Here is a 20,016-nt window from a genome sequence, read left to right as displayed (position 1 = left end):
TTTCCACCCCATTCCTCCCCATTTCCCCCCCCATTTCCCCCAATTTTTCCCATTTCCCCCCAATTTTTCCCCATTATCCCCCCATTTTTCCCCATTTCCCCCCCAATTTCCCCCATTTCCCCCCATTTTTTCCCATTTTCCCCTCATTTTTTCTCCATTTCCCCCCATTTTCCCCCATTTTCCCCATATTTCCCCCACTTCCCCCATTTTTTCCCAAATTCTCCCCCAATTTTTCCCCATTTCCCACATTTTTCCCCCATTTCCCCCCATATTTCCCCCATTTCCCCCATTTTTCCCAATTTCCCCCTCAATTTCCCCCATTTCCCTCCATTTTTTCCCATTTCCCCCCAATTTTTCCCCATTTTCCCCCCATTTCCCCCCCATTTTTCCCCATTCCTCCCCATTTTCCCCATTTCCCCCCATTTTTCCCCATTTCCACCCATTCTTCCCCATTTGCCCCCATATTTCCCCCATTTTTCCCATTTCCCCCCCATTTCCCCCCATTTTTCCCAATTCCCCCCCCCATTTTCCCATATTTCCCCAATTTCCCCCCCATTTTTTCCCATTTTCCCCCCATTTTTCCCCCATTTCCCCCCACCCCCTCCTCACCTTCAACCTCTGCACGATCTCCTTCACCTCCTCGGCCGCTCCCTCCGCTCCTTCCTCCTTTCCCTCCTTTCCCTCCGCCGTTCCCGCCGATCCCGACGCCGCCGCCGTTCCCGCTCCCGCCCTGACGCTGACCAGATCCCCGCGCCCGTGGTATATCCTCAACGCCGTCCCCTCCGCGCTCCACCCGATCACGTCCCCGGTGAAACAATTAAACACCACCTCCTTGGCCACCAAATCCACCAAAACCACCAATTCCTTAGAAATCCCCAAAACGCACGGAATCTCCGCCCCGCCCCGACCGAAATCCAACGCCGACACGCGCCAAGAAACGGCGCCGGCGCTTTCCAACTCCGCCAACGGCCGAGCTTTGGATTTCTCTTTTTTTTTAGAAGTCAACGAGATGAGGTTGAACTTCCCCGCCGTGTCCAAGGGAGTGTTGGTGACGTAATTTTCCGCCAGATCCCGTAAATATTCCTGCCGCGTCCTGGTGGCCATGGTGCGGAATTTGTGGGATTTGTGGGCGGCGTTTTCGGCGTTGATGGCTTTGGCCAAGAGGAAGGAGCGGAAGAGGTCGGAACGGCGGAAGGTGACGCCGGACGGCGGCACCGGGGGGCCGAAGGGAGGGACGTCCTTGGAGCGGGTGACGGCGACGCTTTTTTGTTTTTGGGGGGAGAAAAAGGAATTTTGGGGGGGTTTTGGTGGTTGGGGAAGGGTTTTGGGTTGGTCAAGTTGGGGTTGGTCAAGGTTTGGGGGATTGGTGGATTTTGGGGAGGTTCTGATCAAATTTTGGGATCAGCCAAGGTTTGGGATCTCCCAATTTCAGGAATCTTCCAAGCAAATTTTGGGATCTTTCAACTCTTGGGATCCTCCAACCAATTCTTGGGATTCTTCAGCTTTTGGGATCCTCCAACCAATTTTTGGGATCCTTCAACCCTTGGGATCTCCCATTTCAGGGATCCTCCAACCAATTTTTGGGATCTTTCAACTCTTGGGATCCTCCAACCAATCTTTGGGATCCTTCAACTCTTGGAATCCTCCAACCAATTTTTGGGGAACCTTCAACTTCTGGGATCATCCAACCAATCTTTGGGATCATCTAACTCTTGGGATCTCCCAATTTCAGGGATTCTCCAACCAATTTTTGGGATCTTTCAACTCTTGGGATCCTCCAACTCTTGGACTCATCCAACCAATTTTTGGGATCACTCAACCCTTGGGATCCCCCAATTTCAGGGATTCTCCAACCAATTTTTGGGATCTTTCAACTCTTGGGATCCTCCAACCAATTTTTGGGATCCTTCAATTTTTGGGATCCTCCAACCAATCTTTGGGATCACTCAACCCTTGGGATCCCCCAATTTCAGGGATCCTCCAACCAATTTTTGGGATCTTTCAACTCTTGGGATCCTCCAACCAATTTTTGGGATCATTCAACTCTTGGAATCCTCCAATTTCAGGGATCCTCCAACCAATTTTAGGGATCTTTCAACTCTTGGGATCATCCAACCAATCTTTGGGATCACCCAATCCTTGACCCAACATTTGGGAATTTTTTGGGGGAATTTTGGGGTATTTTGGGATTCCCAACTCCTGGACCCAGCAGATGCGACAGGATCAGAATTTTTTCAAAATTCTGGTAATTTTTAGGATTTTCAGGCAATTTTTTGCAAATTTTTGGGAATTTTTGCTGATTTTTTTTACAAATTTTTGGGAATTTTGGGGGAATTTTGGGAAATTTTTGGGAATTCTTGTTATTCTTGACTCCTGCACCCAACAGATCCGATGGGATCAGAATTTCCAGAAAGTTCTGCTAATTTATGGCAAATTCCTGGAATTTTTGCTGATTTTTTTACAAATTTTTGGTGAATTTTTGGGATTCCCAACTCCCAAGCCCGGTAGATCCGACAGGATGGGAATTTTTTAATATTTCAGGGGAATTTTTGCTGATTTTTTTACAAATTTTTGGTGAATTTTGGGGATTCCCAACTCCCAAGCCCGACAGATCCGACGGGATGGGAATTTTTTACAATTTTGAGGGAATTTTTGCTGATTTTTTTACAAATTTTGGTGAATTTTTGGGATTCCTAACTCCCAAGCCCGGCAGATCCGACGGGATGGGAATTTTTTAATATTTCAGGGGAATTTTTGCTGATTTTTTTACAAATTTTTGGTGAATTTTTGATGAATTTTTGAGATTCCCAACTCCCAGCCGACTGGATGGAAAATTTTTAAAATTTTGGGGGAATTTTTGCTGATTTTTTTACACATTTTTTGTATTTTTGGGATTCCCAACTCCAGGCCCCGGCAGATCCGACGGGATGAGAATTTTTTAATATTTCAGGATAATTTTTACTGATTTTTTTACAAATTTTTTGTATTTTTGGTGAATTTTTGAGATTCCCAACTCCAGGCCCAGGCAGATCCGACAGGATGGGAATTTTTTACAATTTTGGGGGAATTTTTGCTGATTTTTTTACAAATTTTTGATGAATTTTTGATGAATTTTTGAGATTCCCAACTCCCAGCCGACTGGATGGAAAATTTTTAAAATTTTGGGGGAATTTTTGCTGATTTTTTTACACATTTTTTGTATTTTTGAGATTCCCAACTCCCAAGCCCGGCAGATCCGACGGGATGGGAATTTTTGAATATTTATGGGGAATTTTTACTGATTTTTTAACAAATTTTTGGTATTTTTGGTGAATTTTTGGGATTCCCAACTCCCAAGCCCGGCAGATCCGACGGGATGGGAATTTTTTAACATTTATGGGGAATTTTTGCTGATTTTTTTACAAATTTTTTGTATTTTTGGTGAATTTTTGGGATTCCCAACTCCCAAGCCCGGCCGATCCGACGGGATGGGAATTTTTTAATATTTCAGGGGAATTTTTGCTGATTTTTTTACAAATTTTTTGTATTTTTGGTGAATTTTTGGGATTCCCAACTCCCAAGCCCAGCAGATCCGACGGGATGGGAATTTTTTAATATTTTGGGAGAATTTTTACTGATTTTTTTTTAAATTTTTGGTGAATTTTTGGGATTCCCAACTCCCAAGCCCGGCAGATCCGACGGGATGGAAATTTTTTAATATTTCAGGGGAATTTTTGCTGATTTTTTTACAAATTTTTGATGAATTTTTGATGAATTTTTGAGATTCCCAACTCCCAGCCGACTGGATGGAAAATTTTTAAAATTTTGGGGGAATTTTTGCTGATTTTTTTACACATTTTTTGTATTTTTGGGATTCCCAACTCCCAAGCCCGGCAGATCCGACAGGATGGGAATTTTTTAACATTTATGGGGAATTTTTGCTGATTTTTTTACAAATTTTTTGTATTTTTGAGATTCCCAACTCCCAAGCCCGGCAGATCCGACGGGATGAGAATTTTTTAATATTTCAGGATAATTTTTACTGATTTTTTTACAAATTTTTTGTATTTTTGGTGAATTTTTGAGATTCCCAACTCCCAAGCCCGGCAGATCCGACGGGATGGGAATTTTTTAATATTTCAGGGGAATTTTTGCTGATTTTTTTACAAATTTTTGGTGAATTTTTGGGATTCCCAACTCCCAAGCCCGGCCGATCCGACGGGATGGGAATTTTTTAATATTTCAGGGGAATTTTTGCTAATTTTTTACAATTTTTTTGTATTTTTGGTGAATTTTTGAGTTTCCCAACTCCCAAGCCCGGCAGATCCGACGGGATGGGAATTTTTTACAATTTTGGGTTGAATTTTTGCTGATTTTTTTACAAATTTTTTGTATTTTTGGGTGAATTTTTGAGTTTCCCAACTCCCAAGCCCGACAGATCCGACGGGATGGGAATTTTTTAATATTTCAGGGGAATTTTTGCTGATTTTTTTACAAATTTTTGGTGAATTTTTGGTGAATTTTTGGGATTCCCAACTCCCAAGCCCGGCAGATCCGACGGGATGGGAATTTTTTAATATTTCAGGGGAATTTTTGCTGATTTTTTTACAAATTTTTGGTATTTTTGGTGAATTTTTGAGATTCCCAACTCCCAAGCCCGGCCGATCCGACGGGATGGGAATTTTTTAATATTTCAGGGGAATTTTTGCTAATTTTTTACAATTTTTTTGTATTTTTGGTGAATTTTTGAGTTTCCCAACTCCCAAGCCCGGCAGATCCGACGGGATGGGAATTTTTTACAATTTTGGGTTGAATTTTTGCTGATTTTTTTACAAATTTTTTGTATTTTTGGGTGAATTTTTGAGTTTCCCAACTCCCAAGCCCGACAGATCCGACGGGATGGGAATTTTTTAATATTTCAGGGGAATTTTTGCTGATTTTTTTACAAATTTTTGGTGAATTTTTGGTGAATTTTTGGGATTCCCAACTCCCAAGCCCGGCAGATCCGACGGGATGGGAATTTTTGAATATTTATGGGGAATTTTTACTGATTTTTTAACAAATTTTTGGTATTTTTGGTGAATTTTTGGGATTCCCAACTCCCAAGCCCGGCAGATCCGACAGGATGGGAATTTTTTAATATTTCAGGGGAATTTTTGCTGATTTTTTTACAAATTTTTGGGGAATTTTTGGGATTCCCAACTCCTGGCCCCAGCAGATCCGACAGGATGGAAATTTTTTAATATTTCAGGGGAATTTTTGCTGATTTTTTTACAAATTTTCAGCATTTTTGGTGAATTTTTGGGATTCCCAACTCCCGAGCCCGGCAGATCCGACAGGATGGGAATTTTTTACAATTTTGGGGGAATTTTTGCTGATTTTTTTACAAATTTTTGATGAATTTTTGATGAATTTTTGAGATTCCCAACTCCCAGCTGACTGGATGGAAAATTTTTAAAATTTTGGGGGAATTTTTGCTGATTTTTTTACACATTTTTTGTATTTTTGGGATTCCCAACTCCCAAGCCCGGCAGATCCGACGGGATGGAAATTTTTTAATATTTCAGGGGAATTTTTGCTGATTTTTTTACAAATTTTTGGTGAATATTTGATGAATTTTTGAGATTCCCAACTCCCAGCCGACTGGATGGAAAATTTTTAAAATTTTGGGGGAATTTTTGCTGATTTTTTTACACATTTTTTGTATTTTTGAGATTCCCAACTCCCAAGCCCGGCAGATCAGACGGGATGGGAATTTTTTACAATTTTGGATGAATTTTTGCTGATTTTTTTTCAAATTTTTGGTGAATTTTTGGGATTCCCAACTCCCAAGCCCGGCAGATCCGACGGGATGGAAATTTTTTAATATTTCAGGGGAATTTTTGCTGATTTTTTTACAAATTTTTGGTGAATTTTTGATGAATTTTTGAGATTCCCAACTCCCAGCCGACTGGATGGAAAATTTTTAAAATTTTGGGGGAATTTTTGCTGATTTTTTTACACATTTTTTGTATTTTTGGGATTCCCAACTCCCAAGCCCGGCACATCCGACTGGATGGAAAATTTTTTAAATTTCAGGGGAATTTTTGCTGATTTTTTTACAAATTTTCAGCATTTTTGGTGAATTTTTGGGATTCCCAACTCCCAAGCCCGGCACATCCGACGGGATGGGAATTTTTTACAATTTTGGGTTGAATTTTTGCTGATTTTTTTACCTTTTTTTTGCATTTCTTGAAGGGAAATTTTTTCAAATTTTGGTAATTTTGGGGGAATTCTTTGCCAAATTTCATGGAATTTTTTGGACCCACCTGTAGGAGACGTTGTCGGAGCAGGGCTGGTGAGCGCGGACGATGATGAAGACGTGCTGGAAGTGGGATCTGACGTTCTGGGGCGTGAAGGGCAACGCGCCGGGCTCTTGGAAGATGATGGTGACGATGTCGTTGCCGATGTGGCGCTTCCGGAGAAGCTGGGAATGGTTTTTTTTTTTTGGGAAAAGAAAAAAAATTGGGAGTGGGTGGGATGGAGATTTTGGGATGGTCTAAGGAAGTTTTGGGGTTGTTCAGTTTTTGGGAGGTTTAAATCCTTGGGATCACCCAAAAAAACATTTGGGAGGATCCAAGCTTTGGGATCTTCCAACTCTTGGGACCACCCAATTGTTGGGATCCTCCAACCCTTGAGATCCCCCAACTTTTGGGACCCCCCAACTTTTGGCATCCCCCAAATCCTGGAATCCTTCAAACCTTGGGATCTTCCAACTCTTGGAATCCTTCAACCCTTGGGATCCTCCAACTCTTGGATCTCTCACCCAACCCTTGGGGTCATCCAGCTCTTGGGACCAACCAACCCTTGGGATCTTCCAACCAACCCTTGGGATCCTCCAATTCTTGGATCTCCCAACCAACCCTTGGGATTCCCCAACTTCTGGGATCATCCAACCCTTGGAATCCTTCAACCCTTGGGATCAACCAACCCTTGGGATCATCCAACTCTTGGAATCCTTCAACCCTTGAGATCCCCCAACTTCCAGGACCACCCAACCCTTGAGATCTCCCAAATCTTGGAATCCTTCAAGCCTTGGGATCTTCCAACTTTTGGAATTCTCCAACCCTTGAGTTCCCCCAACTTCTGGGACCACCCAACTCTTGGGATCTCCCAAATCCTGGAATCCTTCAACCCTTGGGATCCTCCAACTCTTGGATCTCCCATCCAACCCTTGGGATCATCCAGCTCTTGGGACCAACCAACCCTTGGGATCTTCCAACCAACCCTTGGGATCCTCCAATTCTTGGATCTCCCACCCAACCCTTGGGATTCCCCAACTTCTGGGACCATCCAACCCTTGGAATCCTTCAACCCTTGGGATCAACCAAACCTTGGGATCTTCCAACTCTTGGAATCCTTCAACCCTTGAGATCCCCCAACTTCTGGGACCACCCAACCATTGAGATCTCCCAAATCCTGGAATCCTTCAACCCTTGGGATCATCCAACTTTTGGAATCCCCCAACCCTTGAGTTCCCTCAACTTTTGGGACCACCCAACTCTTGGGATCTCCCAAATCCTGGAATCCTTCAACCCTTGGGATCCTCCAACTCTTGGAATCCTCCAACCCTTGAGTTCCCCCAACTTTTGGGACCACCCAACCCTTGGGATGTCCCTTCAACCCTTGGGATCAACCAACCCTTGGGATCTTCCAACTCTTGGAATCCTTCAACCCTTGAGATCCCCCAACTTCCAGGACCACCCAACCCTTGAGATCTCCCAACTCTCAGAGTCCTTCAACCCTTGGGATCATCCAACTTTTGGAATCCTCCAACCCTTGAGTTCCCCCAACTTTTGGGACCACCCAACCCTTGGGATGTCCCTTCAACTCTTGGGATCTTCCAACTCTTGGGATCTTCCAACTCTTGGGATCTTCCAACTCTTGGGATCTTCCAACTTTTGGAATCCTCCAACCCTTGAGATCCCCCAACTTTTGGGACCCTCTAACTCTTGGGATCTCCCAAAGCTTGGAATCCTTCAACCCTTGGGATCAACCAAACCTTGGGATCTTCCAACTCTTGGAATCCTTCAACCCTTGGGATCTTCAACTTTTGGAATTCTCCAACCCTTGAGTTCCCCCAACTTTTGGGACCACCCAACCCTTGGGATGTCCCAATCTCCGTGGATTCCACGGAAAGTTCCGGAGCGGTACCTGCTGTCGGTTGTTGGGGGTGTAGGGCAGCATGGTGGACACGTGGAACATGATCTCGTAGTCCTGGTACGTGGTGTAGAGCGAGTGCGTGCCCGTGGAGTCGGCTACGGAAAAACGGGAAAAGAGGAGAAAAAAATGGGAAAAGAGGAGAAAAAAATGGGAAAAGAGGAGAAAAAAATGGGAAAAGAGGAGACAGTGAAAACCCAAAATTGGGATCCAGTGAAATCCCAAAATTGGGATCCGGTGAAATCCCAAAGAAATGGATCCGGTGAAATCCTAAAATGGGGATCCGGTGAAATACCGAAAAGCGGATCCGGTGAAATCCTGAAAAACAGATCCTGGAAATTTGGGAGCACCCAACTCTTGGGATCTTCCAACTCTTGGGAATCTTTCAAACCTTGGGATCCTTCAAGCAACTCTTGAGATCCTTCAACTCTTGGGATCCTCCAACTCTTGGGATCCTCCAACCTTTGGGATCCTTCAACCTCTGGGATCCCCCAACTTCTGGGACCATCCAACCCTTGGGATCCCCCAATTCTTGGAATCCTTCAACCCTTGGGATCCCCCAACCCTTGGGATCCCCCAACTCTTGGATCCCCTAAACTCTTGGAATCCTTCAACCTTTGGGATCCTTCAACCTTTGGGATCCCCCAAACTCTTCAACCCTTGGGATCCCCCAACTTCTGGGACCATCCAACCCTTGGGATCTCCCAACTCTTGGGATCCTTCAACTCTTGAGATCCCCCAACTCTTGGGATCCTTCAACTCTTGGGATCCCCCAACTTTTGGGACCATCCAACCCTTGGGATCTCCCAACTCTTGGGGTCCTTCAACTTTTGGGATCCTTCAACTTTTGGGATCTCCCAAGTCTTGGGATCCTTCAACCTTTGGGACCTCCCAACTCTTGGGATCTCCCAACTCTTGGGATCCTCCAACTTTTGGGATCATTCAACCTTTGGGATCTCCCAACTCTTGGGATCCCCCAACTTTTGGGATCATCCAACCCTTCAGATCCCCCAATTCTTGGGATCCTTCAACTCTTGAGATCCACCAACTCTTGGGATCCTTCAACCCTTGGGTTCCCCCATCTCTTGGGATCCTCCAACTCTTGAGATCTCCCAACTCTTGGAATCCTTCAACTTTTGGGATCTCCAGGTGAAATCCCCGATCCCGAGAAGATCCCGGGAAGATCCCAAGACCCCCAAACTCACTCTTGGTGTCGAGCTGCGCCGCGTACTTGGTGAAGGACTTGAGGGAAACCTTCTCTCCCAGGAGGGCCAGGAACTCTTGAGATCTCCCAACCCTTGGGATCCCCCAACTTCTGGAACCACCCAACCCTTGGGATCCCCCAACTCTTGAGATCCTTCAACCCTTGAGATCCCCCAACTCTTGAGATCCTTCAACCCTTGGGTTCCCCCATCTCTTGGGATCCTCCAACCCTTGGGATCCTCCAACTCTTGGATTCCTTCAACTTTTGGGATCTCCTGGTGAAATCCCCGATCCCGAGGCGATCCCAAGACCCCAAACTCACTCTTGATGTCGAGCTGCGCCGCGTACTTGGTGAAGGACTTGAGGGAAACCTTCTCTCCCAGGAGGGTCAGGAACTCTTGGGATCTCCCAACCCTCAGAATCCTTCAACTCTTGGGATCCTTCAACCCTTGGGATCCCCCAACTTCTGGGATCATCCAACCCTTGGGATCCTTCAACCCTTGGGATCTCCCAACTCTTGAGATCCTTCAACCCTTGGGATCTCCCAACTCTTGGGATCCCCCAACTCTTGAGATCCTTCAACTCTTGGGATCCCCCAACTCTTGAGATCCCCCAACTCTTGGGATCCTTCAACCCTTGGGTTCCCCCATCTCTTGGGATCCTCCAACCCTTCAGATCCCCCAATTCTTGGGATCCTCCAACTCTTGGATTCCTTCAACTTTTGGGATCTCCTGGTGAAATCCCCGATCCCGAGGCGATCCCAAGACCCCCAAACTCACTCTTGGTGTCGAGCTGCGCCGCGTACTTGGTGAAGGACTTGAGGGAAACCTTCTCTCCCAGGAGGGTCAGGAACTCTTGGGACCTCCCAACCCTCAGAATCCTTCAACTCTTGGGATCCTTCAACCCTTGGGGTCCCCCAACTTCTGGGATCATCCAACCCTTGGGATCTCCCAACTCTTGAGATCCTTCAACCCTTGGGATCCCCCAAACTCTTGGAATCCTTCAACTCTTGGGATCCCCCAACTCTTGGAATCCTCCAACCCCTGGGATCTCCCAAATCTTGGCATCCTTCAACTTTTGGGATCCTTCAACCTTTGGGATCTCCCAAACTCTTCAACCTCTGGAATCCTTCAACTTTTGGGATCCTTCAAGCTATGGGATCCCCCAACTTTTGGGATCATCCAACCCTTGAGATCCTTCAACCCTTGAGATCCCCCAACCCTTGGGATCCCCCAACTCTTGGATCCCCTAAACTCTTGGAATCCTTCAACATTTGGGATCCTTCAACCTTTGGGATCCCCCAAACTCTTCAACCCTTGGGATCCCCCAACTTCTGGGACTATCCAACCCTTGAGATCTCCCAACTCTTGGGATCCTTCAACTTTTGGGATCCTTCAACTTTTGGGATCCCCCAAACTCTTCAACCTCTGGCATCCCTCAACTTCTGAGACCATCCCACCCTTGGGATCCTTAAACCAACTCTTGGGATCCTTCAAATCTTGGGATCCTCCAACCCTTGGGATCCCCCAATTCTTGGGATCCTTACACCCTTGGGATCCCCCAACTCTTGGGATCCTTCAACCCTTGAGATCCCCCAACTCTTGGGATCCTTCAACTCTTGACATCCCCCAACTCTTGGGATCCTTCAACCCTTGGGATCCCCCAACTCTTGAGATTCTTCAACTCTTGGGATCCTTCAACCTTTGAGATCCCCCAGTTCTTGGAAACTTCCAACCCTTAGAATCCTTCAACTCTTGGGATCTCCCAACTCTTGGGATCCTTCAAATTTTGGGATCCCCCAACTCTTGAGATCCCCCAACTCTTGAGATCCTTCAACCCTTGGGTTCCCCCATCTCTTGGGATCCTCCAACCCTTCAGATCCCCCAATTCTTGGGATCCTCCAACCCTTGGGATCCTCCAACTCTTGAGATCCTTCAACTTTTGGGATCTCATCCTTCAACTTTTGGGATCTCCTGGTGAAATCCCCGATCCCGAGGCGATCCCGAGACCCCCAAACTCACTCTTGGTGTCGAGCTGCGCCGCGTACTTGGTGAAGGACTTGAGGGAAACCTTCTCTCCCAGGAGGGTCAGGAACTCTTGGGATCTCCCAACCCTCAGAATCCTTCAACTCTTGGGATCCTACAACCCTTGGGATCCCCCAACTTCTGGGACCATCCAACCCTTGGAATCCTTCAACAAACTCTTGGGATCCTTCAACCCTTGGGATCCCCCAACTCTTGGGATCCTTCAACTCTTTGCATCCTTCAACTTTTGGGATCCTTCAACCTTTGGGGTCCCCCAAACTCTTCAACCCTTGGGATCCCCCAACTTCTGGGACCATCCAACCCTTGAGATCTCCCAACTCTTGAGATCCTTCAACCCTTGGGATCCCCCAACTCTTGGGATCCCCCAAACTCTTCAACCTCTGGCATCCCTCAACTTCTGAGACCATCCCACCCTTGGGATCCTTCAACCAACTCTTGGGATCCTTCAAATCTTGGGATCCTCCAACCCTTGGGATCCCCCCATTCTTGGGATCCTTACACCCTTGGGATCCCCCAACTCTTGGGATCCTTCAACCCTTGAGATCCCCCAACTCTTGGGATCCTTCAACTCTTGACATCCCCCAACTCTTGGGATCCTTCAACCCTTGGGATCTCCCAACTCTTGAGATTCTTCAACTCTTGGGATCCTTCAACCTTTGAGATCCCCCAGTTCTTGGAAACTTCCAACCCTTAGAATCCTTCAACTCTTGGGATCTCCCAACTCTTGGGATCCTTCAACTTTTGGGATCCTTCAACCTTTGAGATCCTTCAACTCTTGACATCCCCCAACTCTTGGGATCCTTCAACTCTTGGGATCCCCCAACTCTTGGGATCCTTCAACCCTTGGGTTCCCCCATCTCTTGGGATCCTCCAACCCTTGAGATCTCCCAACTCTTGGATTCCTTCAACTTTTGGGATCTCCTGGTGAAATCCCCGATCCCGAGGCGTTCCCAAGAGCCCCAAACTCACTCTTGGTGTCGAGCTGCGCCGCGTACTTGGTGAAGGACTTGAGGGAAACCTTCTCTCCCAGGAGGGTCAGGAACTCTTGGGATCTCCCAACCCTCAGAATCCTTCAACTCTTGGGATCCTTCAACCTTTGAGATCCCCCAAACTCTTCAACCCTTGGGATCCCCCAACTTCTGGGACCATCCAACCCTTGAGATCCTTCAACAAACTCTTGGGATCCTTCAACCCTTGGGATCCCCCAACTCTTGGATCCCCCAAACTCTTGTGATCCTTCAACCTTTGGGATCCCCCAAACTCTTCAACCCTTGGGATCCCCCAACTTCTGGGACCATCCAACCCTTGGGATCTCTCAACTCTTGGGATCCTTCAACTTTTGGGATCCTTCAAGCTTTGGGATCCCCCAACTTTTGGGACCATCCAACCCTTGGGATCTCCCAACTCTTGAGATCCTTCAACCCTTGGGATCTCCCAACTCTTGGGATCCCTCAACTTTTGGGATCCTTCAACCTTTGGGATCTCCCAACTCTTGAGATCCTTCAACTCTTGAGATCCCCCAACTCTTGAGATCCTTCAACTCTTGAGATCCTTCAACTCTTGGGATCGTCCAAGTCTTGGGATCCTTCAACCTTTGGGATCCCCCAACCCTTTAGACCCCCCAATTCTTGGGATCCCCTGGTGAAATCCTCAATCCCAAGACCCCCAAACTCACTCTTGGTGTCGAGCTGCGCCGCGTACTTGGTGAAGGACTTGAGGGAAACCTTCTCTCCCAGGAGGGTCAGGAACTCTTGGGATCTCCCAACCCTCAGAATCCTTCAACTCTTGGGATCCTTCAACCCTTGGGATCCCCCAACTTCTGGGATCATCCAACCCTTGAGATCCTTCAACCCTTGGGATCCCCCAACTCTTGGGATCCTCCAACTCTTGGGATCCTCCAACTCTTGGGATCCTTCAACTTTTGGGATCATTCAACTCTTGGGATCTCCCAACTCTTGGGATCCTCCAACTCTTGGGATCCTTCAACTTTTGGGATCATTCAACTCTTGGGACCTCCCAACTCTTGGGATCCTCCAACTCTTGGATTCCTTCAACTTTTGGGATCTCCAGGTGAAATCCCCCATCCCCAGACCCCCAAACTCACTCTTGGTGTCGAGCTGCGCCGCGTACTTGGTGAAGGACTTGAGGGAAACCTTCTCTCCCAGGAGGGTCAGGAACTCTTGGGATCTCCCAACCCTCAGAATCCTTCAACTCTTGGGATCCTTCAACCCTGGGGATCCCCCAACTTCTGGGACCATCCAACCCTTGGGATCTCCCAACTCTTGAGATCCTTCAACCCTTGGGATCCCCCAACTCTTGGGATCATCCAACTCTTGAGATCCTTCAACCCTTGGGATCCCCCAACTCTTGAGATCCTTCAACTCTTGGGATCTCCCAAATCTTGGAATCCTTCAACCTTTGGGATCCTTCAACCTTTGGGATCTCCCAAACTCTTCAACCTCTGGAATCCTTCAACTTTTGGGATCCTTCAAGCTATGGGATCCCCCAACTTTTGGGACCATCCAACTCTTGGGATCCTTCAACCCTTGGGATCATCCAACTCTTGGGATCGTTCAACCCTTGAGATCCCCCAACTCTTGAGATCCTTCAACCCTTGAGATCCCCCAACTCTTGGGATCCTTCAACCCTTGGGATCATCCAACTCTTGGGATCGTTCAACCCTTGAGATCCCCCAACTCTTGGGATCCTCCAACCCTTGAGATCCCCCAACTCTTGAGATCCTTCAACCCTTGGGTTCCCCCATCTCTTGGGATCCTCCAACCCTTCAGATCCCCCAATTCTTGGGATCCTCCAACCCTTGGGATCCTCCAACTCTTGAGATCCTTCAACTTTTGGGATCTCCTGGTGAAATCCCCGATCCCGAGGCGATCCCAAGACCCCAAACTCACTCTTGGTGTCGAGCTGCGCCGCGTACTTGGTGAAGGACTTGAGGGAAACCTTCTCTCCCAGGAGGGTCAGGAACTCCTCGAGCGCGGGCCCGGCGGCCTCGTTGTTGTACATCTCCTCCTCCGAGCTCTGCCCGGCCTTGCAGTACAGGATCCCCACCTTGTGCCGCCGGCAGAGCTGCGGCGCCGCGGGGTTGGGGGGTTTAGGATCGTGGGATATCCCAAAAAAACCCTCAAATTCACCCAGAAATATCCCAAATCCCAAAAAAAAACAAATCTGAGGAATTTTAGAGAATGGTGGAGGTTTTTTTGATTTTTGGGATTGCCTAAGTTTGGGGAGATTTAAAGCATTGGGGAATGAGAGATGTAAAAACTGAGAAATCCTCCCCAAAAAACTGAGAAAATCCCCCCAAAAACCCAGAAAATTCCAAAATAATCCCAGAAAATTCCCCCCCCAAAAAACCCAGAAAATCCCCCCAAAAACCCAGAAAGTTCCAAAATAAATTCCAAAATAATTCCAAAATTCCCCCCCCAAAAACCCCAGAAAATTCCAAAATAAACCCAGAAAATTCCCCAAAAAACCAGAAAATTCCAAAATAAACCCAGAAAATTCCCAACAAATCTCAGGAAATTCCCCCCCCCCAAAATCCCAGGAAAGTCTAAAAATATCCCAGAAAATTAAAAAAAAAACCCTCCAAAAATTCCAAAAAAATCCACCCAAAATTCCCAACAAATCCCAGAAAATTCTCCAGCCAAAATCCCAGGAAATTCCAAAATAATCCCAGAAAATTCAAAAAAAACCCCCCAAAATTCCCAACAAATCCCAGAAAATTCCCACCCAAAAATCCCAGGAAATTCCAAAATAAACCCAAAAAATTCCCAACAAATCCCAGAAAATTCCCCCCTAAAATCTCAGGAAATTACAAAAAAAAATCCAGAAAATTCCAAAATAAACCCAGAAAATTAAAAAAAAAATCCAGAAAAAATTCCCAACAAATCCCAGAAAATTCCCCCCCCCCAAAATCCCAGGAAATTAAAAAAAATCCCAAAAATTCCCTAAAAATTCCTAAAAATTCCAGGAATTCCCTCAAATCCCAGAAATCTTTTAACCCTTGAGATCCCTTAACCCTTGGAATACAACAGATCCCAAAAGCACCAGAAATGCCAGAAAATCCATTAAAAAAATCACAAAAAATTCGCGAAAAATCCCAGAAATTCCAAATAAATTCCCCCAAAATTCCCCAAAAATTCCCAAAAAATTCCAGGAATTCCCTCAAATCCCAGAAATCTTTTAACCCTTAAAATCCTTTAACCCTTCAAGTACAAGAAGCACAAAATATCCCAGAAATTAACCAAAAAAACCCCCGAAATTGCCAAAAAAATTCGCGAAAAATCAAAAAAAAATCCTAAAAATTCCCAAAAAAATTCCCAAAAAATTCCCAAAATTCCAGGAATTCTCACCCCTTGCTCATCCAGCTTGAGGAGCTGCTCAGGGACCTTGGGGGTGGCCAGGGCCAGGCGCAGGCAGTGGATGTTGAGCTCGGGCAGGACGAATTCCAGCAGGTCCCGCAGGGGGATCCCTCGCACGGATCCGGCCTTGGCCGTGCTGGGGGTGGCGTCCTCCAGGATGGAGCCACGGAGGGTCACCAGCTGGAAAAGGGGGAAAAATGGGGAAATTAGGGAAAAATTAGAAATTGGAATGTTTTGGGAGGTTTGCAGGGGGGTTAGGGCCAAAATTTGGGGATTTGAGGCAAAAATTCAGTGAATTTTATCCCAAAATTTGGGGATTTGGGGCCAAAATTTGGGGATTTGAGGCAAAAATTTAGGGAATTTTATCCCAAAATTTGGGGATTTGAGGAAAAAATTTGGGGCAAAAAAATTGGGGATTTGAGGAAAAAATTTGAGGATTTGGGAGTAAAATTTGGGGATTTGAGGAAAAATTTGGGGGGTTTGAAGCCAAAATTTGGGGATTTGAGGAAAAATTTGGGGGGTTTGAGGCCAAAATTTGGGGGGTTTGAGGGCAAAATTTGGGGATTTGAGGAAAAAATTTGGGGATTTTATCCCAAAATTTGGGGGTTTGGGGCCAAAATTTGGGGATTTGGGGGGAAAGTTTGGGAGCAAAATTTGGGGATTTGAGGAAAAAATTTGGGAGCAAAATTTGGGGATTTCGGGTGAAAATTTGGGGATTTGAGGAAAAATTTGGGGGTTTGGGCCAAAATTTGGGGCCAAAATTTGGGGATTTGAGGAAAAAATTTGGGGAATTTTATCCCAAAATTTGGGGGTTTGGGGAAAAAATTGGGGGGTTTGAGGAAAAAATTTGGGGGTTTGGGAGCAAAATTTGGGGGTTTCAGGCAAAAATTTGGGGATTTGAGGCCAAAATTTTTGGGATTTGAGGCAAAAGTTTGGAGGTTTGGAGTCAAAATTTGGGGAATTTTATCCCAAAGTTTGGGGATTTAAGGCCAAAATTTGGGGCATTTTATCCCAAAATTTGGAGGCTTGAGGCAAAAATTTGGGGGTTTGAGGAAAAGATTTGGGGAATTTTATCCCAAAATTTGGGGAATTTTATCCCAAAATTTGCAGGGATTTGGTTCCAAAATTTGGGGGTTTGAGAAAAAAATTGAGAGAATTTGATCCTGAAATTCAGGCATTGGATGCCAAAATTTGGGGAATTTTATCCCAAATTTGCAGGGATTGGAGGCCAAAATTTGGGGATTTTGAGGCCAAAATTCAGGGATTTTAGCCCAAAATTCTGGGAAATTTATCCCTAAAATTGAGAAATTTATCCGCAAAATTTGTAAGACTCGATGCCAGACTCAGCAGCTGGGAAAGGGGAGGGGGGAAATGGGGAAATTAGGGAAAAATTTAAAAATTAGAATTTTTTGGGGAGGTTTACAGGGGTTTTAGGTAGAAAAACCTTGGATTTTGGGGATGAAAAAATGGAATTTTGAGGATGAAAATGGGAAATTTAATGATTAAAAAATTGGAGTTTTGAGGATGAAGAATTGAAATTTTGAGGATGAAAACTGGAATTTTGATAATTAAAAAATTGGAATTTATGGGACGAAAAATTGAAATTTTCAGGACAAATTTTTCCCGATTTTTCCCACTTTTGGGGGGATTTTTGGGGGTGATTTGGGGGTGATTTTGGGGTGATTTTGGAGTATTTTGGGGGTGATTTTTGGGGTGATTTGGGGTGTTTTGGGACCTGGCTGGTGCGGAAGATGAGGCGGTGCTGGAACTGGGGGCCGTGCTCCGAGGGCTCCTCCAGGCGCTCGCGCCGGACGCTGACGGCCACCGGGCCCAGCTTCTCGTCCAGGCCAAAATAGTTGGAGTGTTCTGGGGGAAAAAAGGGGAAAATGGGAAAAAGTGAGAAAAAAGGGGGGAAATGGGAGGGAAAGGGAGGGAAATTGGGGAAAATGGGGGGAAAAAGGGAATTTAGGGGGGAAAATGGGGGGGAATTTGGGGGAAAATTGGGGGAAAATTGGGGGGGAATTGGAAAAAATGGTGGAAAAAGGGGGGGAAATGGGGGGAAATGGGGAAAATGGGGAAATTGGGGAAAATGGGGGGGAAATGGGGGGAAATTGGGAAAAAATGGGGAAAATGGGGGAAAAATGGGGAAAATTGGGGAACAGTTGGGGAAAATGGGGGGGAAATGGGGAATTGGGGGGGAAATGGGGAAAAAATGGGAATTTAGGGGGGAAAATGGGGGGAAATGGGGAAAAAATTGGGAAAATGGGGGGGGAAATGCGAAAAATGGGGGGAATTGGGGAGGAAATGGGGAAAAATGGGAATTTGGGGGGGAAATGGGGAAAAATGGGGGGGAAATGGGGAAAAGTGTGGGAAAATGGGAGAAAATGGGGGGAAATTGGGAAAAATGGGGAAATATAGGGAAGAAATGGGGAAAATGGAGGGAAATGGGGAAAAATTGGGAAAAGTGAAGGGGAAATGGGGGAAAATGGGGAAAATGGGGAAAAATGGGAATTTGGGGGGGGAACGGGGAAAAAACGGGGAAAATTGGGAAAAAAATGGAGGGGAAATGGGATTTCAGGGGGGAAATGGGGAAAAATGGGGGAAATGTGGGGAAAACAGTCTTAAAAAATTCCCTTAAAAAATCCCCAAAAATCCCCAACCCCCAAAATTCCCCAAAATCCCCCCAAATCCCCCAAAATTCCCAAAAATTCCCGTCTTTCCCCACCTTTTCCGTGGAAATAATCGCGGTAGTAGGTGGCTCCGAGATCGGCGTGCTCCACGCTGTAACTCCCGATCCTCTCGGGATTCCTTTGCTGCTCTTTAGGAAACTCCAAAATTGAAATTCCAGCGTTGCTCACCTTGAAAAAATTCCCAGATTCCGACAAAACCCCGGAATGAGGAGGAGGAGGAAGAGGAGGAGGAGGAGGAGAGGAGGAAAAAGCGGATTTGGAGAAGCTGACGTCGCGTTCGACGCCGTCGCCGCCGATTTCGTTCCGGAAATGAGGACAACTCAACAATAAATCGTTGCTGGTGTTATCCCCTAAATCCTGCTCCAAATTTTCTTTGGAATTTAAATCCTCAGTGCTGGAAAAATTGGGATCGGATCCGGCCGACGCCGCCGACGCTCCCGTGGTCGTGTTGCGACGTCGAGACGCCGTCGTCGTCGTGGCGGCGGAAACGGCCTCGAAAAAAATGCTCTGAACGTCGAAATGAGCGAAGCTTTTACGACAAATCCAAGATTTGGAAGGTTCTGGAATTTTGGGATCTTCGGGATCTTTGGGATTGAGGAGTTTTTTGAAGATGGAATCGTCGGGTTTTAAACAGCGGCGTCGGGGTTTGTCCTTCGAGGGTCGGGGTCGGTCGCGGGTTTGGGGTTTGGAGGTTGAAAATTGAGGTTTTTTCGTTCGGAATTCGTTGAGAATTTCGAAAAAATTTTGTTCTGGAATTCCTTGGATGTCGATTGAGGAAGTGCTGCCGTATTCCCGAAATAATCCGGCGGAATTTCCGGAATTTCCGCGGATTTCCGGGATTTCTTCGGGATCGCATTCGCTCAAGGTGACCTCGCTGCTGCTTCTTTGTCTCATTCCTAAAAATCCCTCTTGGAATTCGACATCTTTGAAATGAGGGATCAACCTTCGATGGAAAGGTTTAAAAGATGATTGAGATGATGGAAAATTCCGGGAGTTTCCGGAATATTCTTTGGAACGAGGAGGCCATTCGGCCACTCGGGCGCGGACGCCCATCTTGGGAACCGGGGGGATTTCGGAGCGTTGGGAATTCATCGTCCCAAGAGGAAATTTGGGATGAAGGAGGTTCTGGAGGTGCTCAAGATCCAGGAGGTCCTGGAGGTCCTCAAGATCCTGGAGGTCCTCAAGATCCTGGAGGTCCTGGAGGTCCAGAAGATCCTGGAGGTCCTCAAGATCCAGGAGATCCAGAAGATGCTCAAGATCCAGGAGATCCAGGAGATCTGGAGGTCCAGGAGGTCCTCAAGGTCCAGGAGATCTCAAGATCCAGGAGGTCCTGGAGGTCCTCAAGATCCAGAAGATCCAGAAGATCCAGGAGGTCCAGGAGATCTGGAGATCCAGGAGTTCCTCAAGATCCAGGAGGTCCAGAAGATCCAGAAGATCCAGGAGGTCCTCAAGATCCAGGAGGTCCTCAAGACCAAGGAGATCCTCAAGATCCAGAAGATTCTCAAGATCCAGAAGATCCAGAAG

The 20,016-nt window shown here is 46.3% G+C and overlaps 1 protein-coding gene across 1 annotated transcript in view; it reads right to left on the bottom strand.

Moving 5' to 3' along the window:
• The window catches only part of LOC311165993 (signal-induced proliferation-associated 1-like protein 3), a gene marked incomplete at its 3' end in the record, with an annotated part of 29,604 nt that extends 9,894 nt beyond the window's left edge, over positions 1 to 19,710 (bottom strand). The window contains exons 1-7 of the mRNA XM_084227485.1: positions 18,528 to 19,710; positions 17,538 to 17,668; positions 15,794 to 15,982; positions 14,336 to 14,510; positions 8,173 to 8,276; positions 6,288 to 6,445; positions 610 to 1,261 (exon numbers count right to left, since the gene is read on the bottom strand). Of these exons, the coding sequence (XP_084083611.1) occupies positions 610 to 1,261; positions 6,288 to 6,445; positions 8,173 to 8,276; positions 14,336 to 14,510; positions 15,794 to 15,982; positions 17,538 to 17,668; positions 18,528 to 19,584 (2,466 nt within the window). The remainder of the gene's footprint in view (positions 1 to 609; positions 1,262 to 6,287; positions 6,446 to 8,172; positions 8,277 to 14,335; positions 14,511 to 15,793; positions 15,983 to 17,537; positions 17,669 to 18,527) is intronic.
• Positions 19,711 to 20,016: the final 306 nt, after the last annotated feature.

Source organism: Fringilla coelebs (genome assembly GCF_963513975.1).
Source record: "Fringilla coelebs genome assembly, contig: SCAFFOLD_381, whole genome shotgun sequence".
Classification (NCBI taxonomy): domain Eukaryota; kingdom Metazoa; phylum Chordata; class Aves; order Passeriformes; family Fringillidae; genus Fringilla; species Fringilla coelebs.
This window is presented reverse-complemented; position numbering and strand designations above follow the sequence as displayed.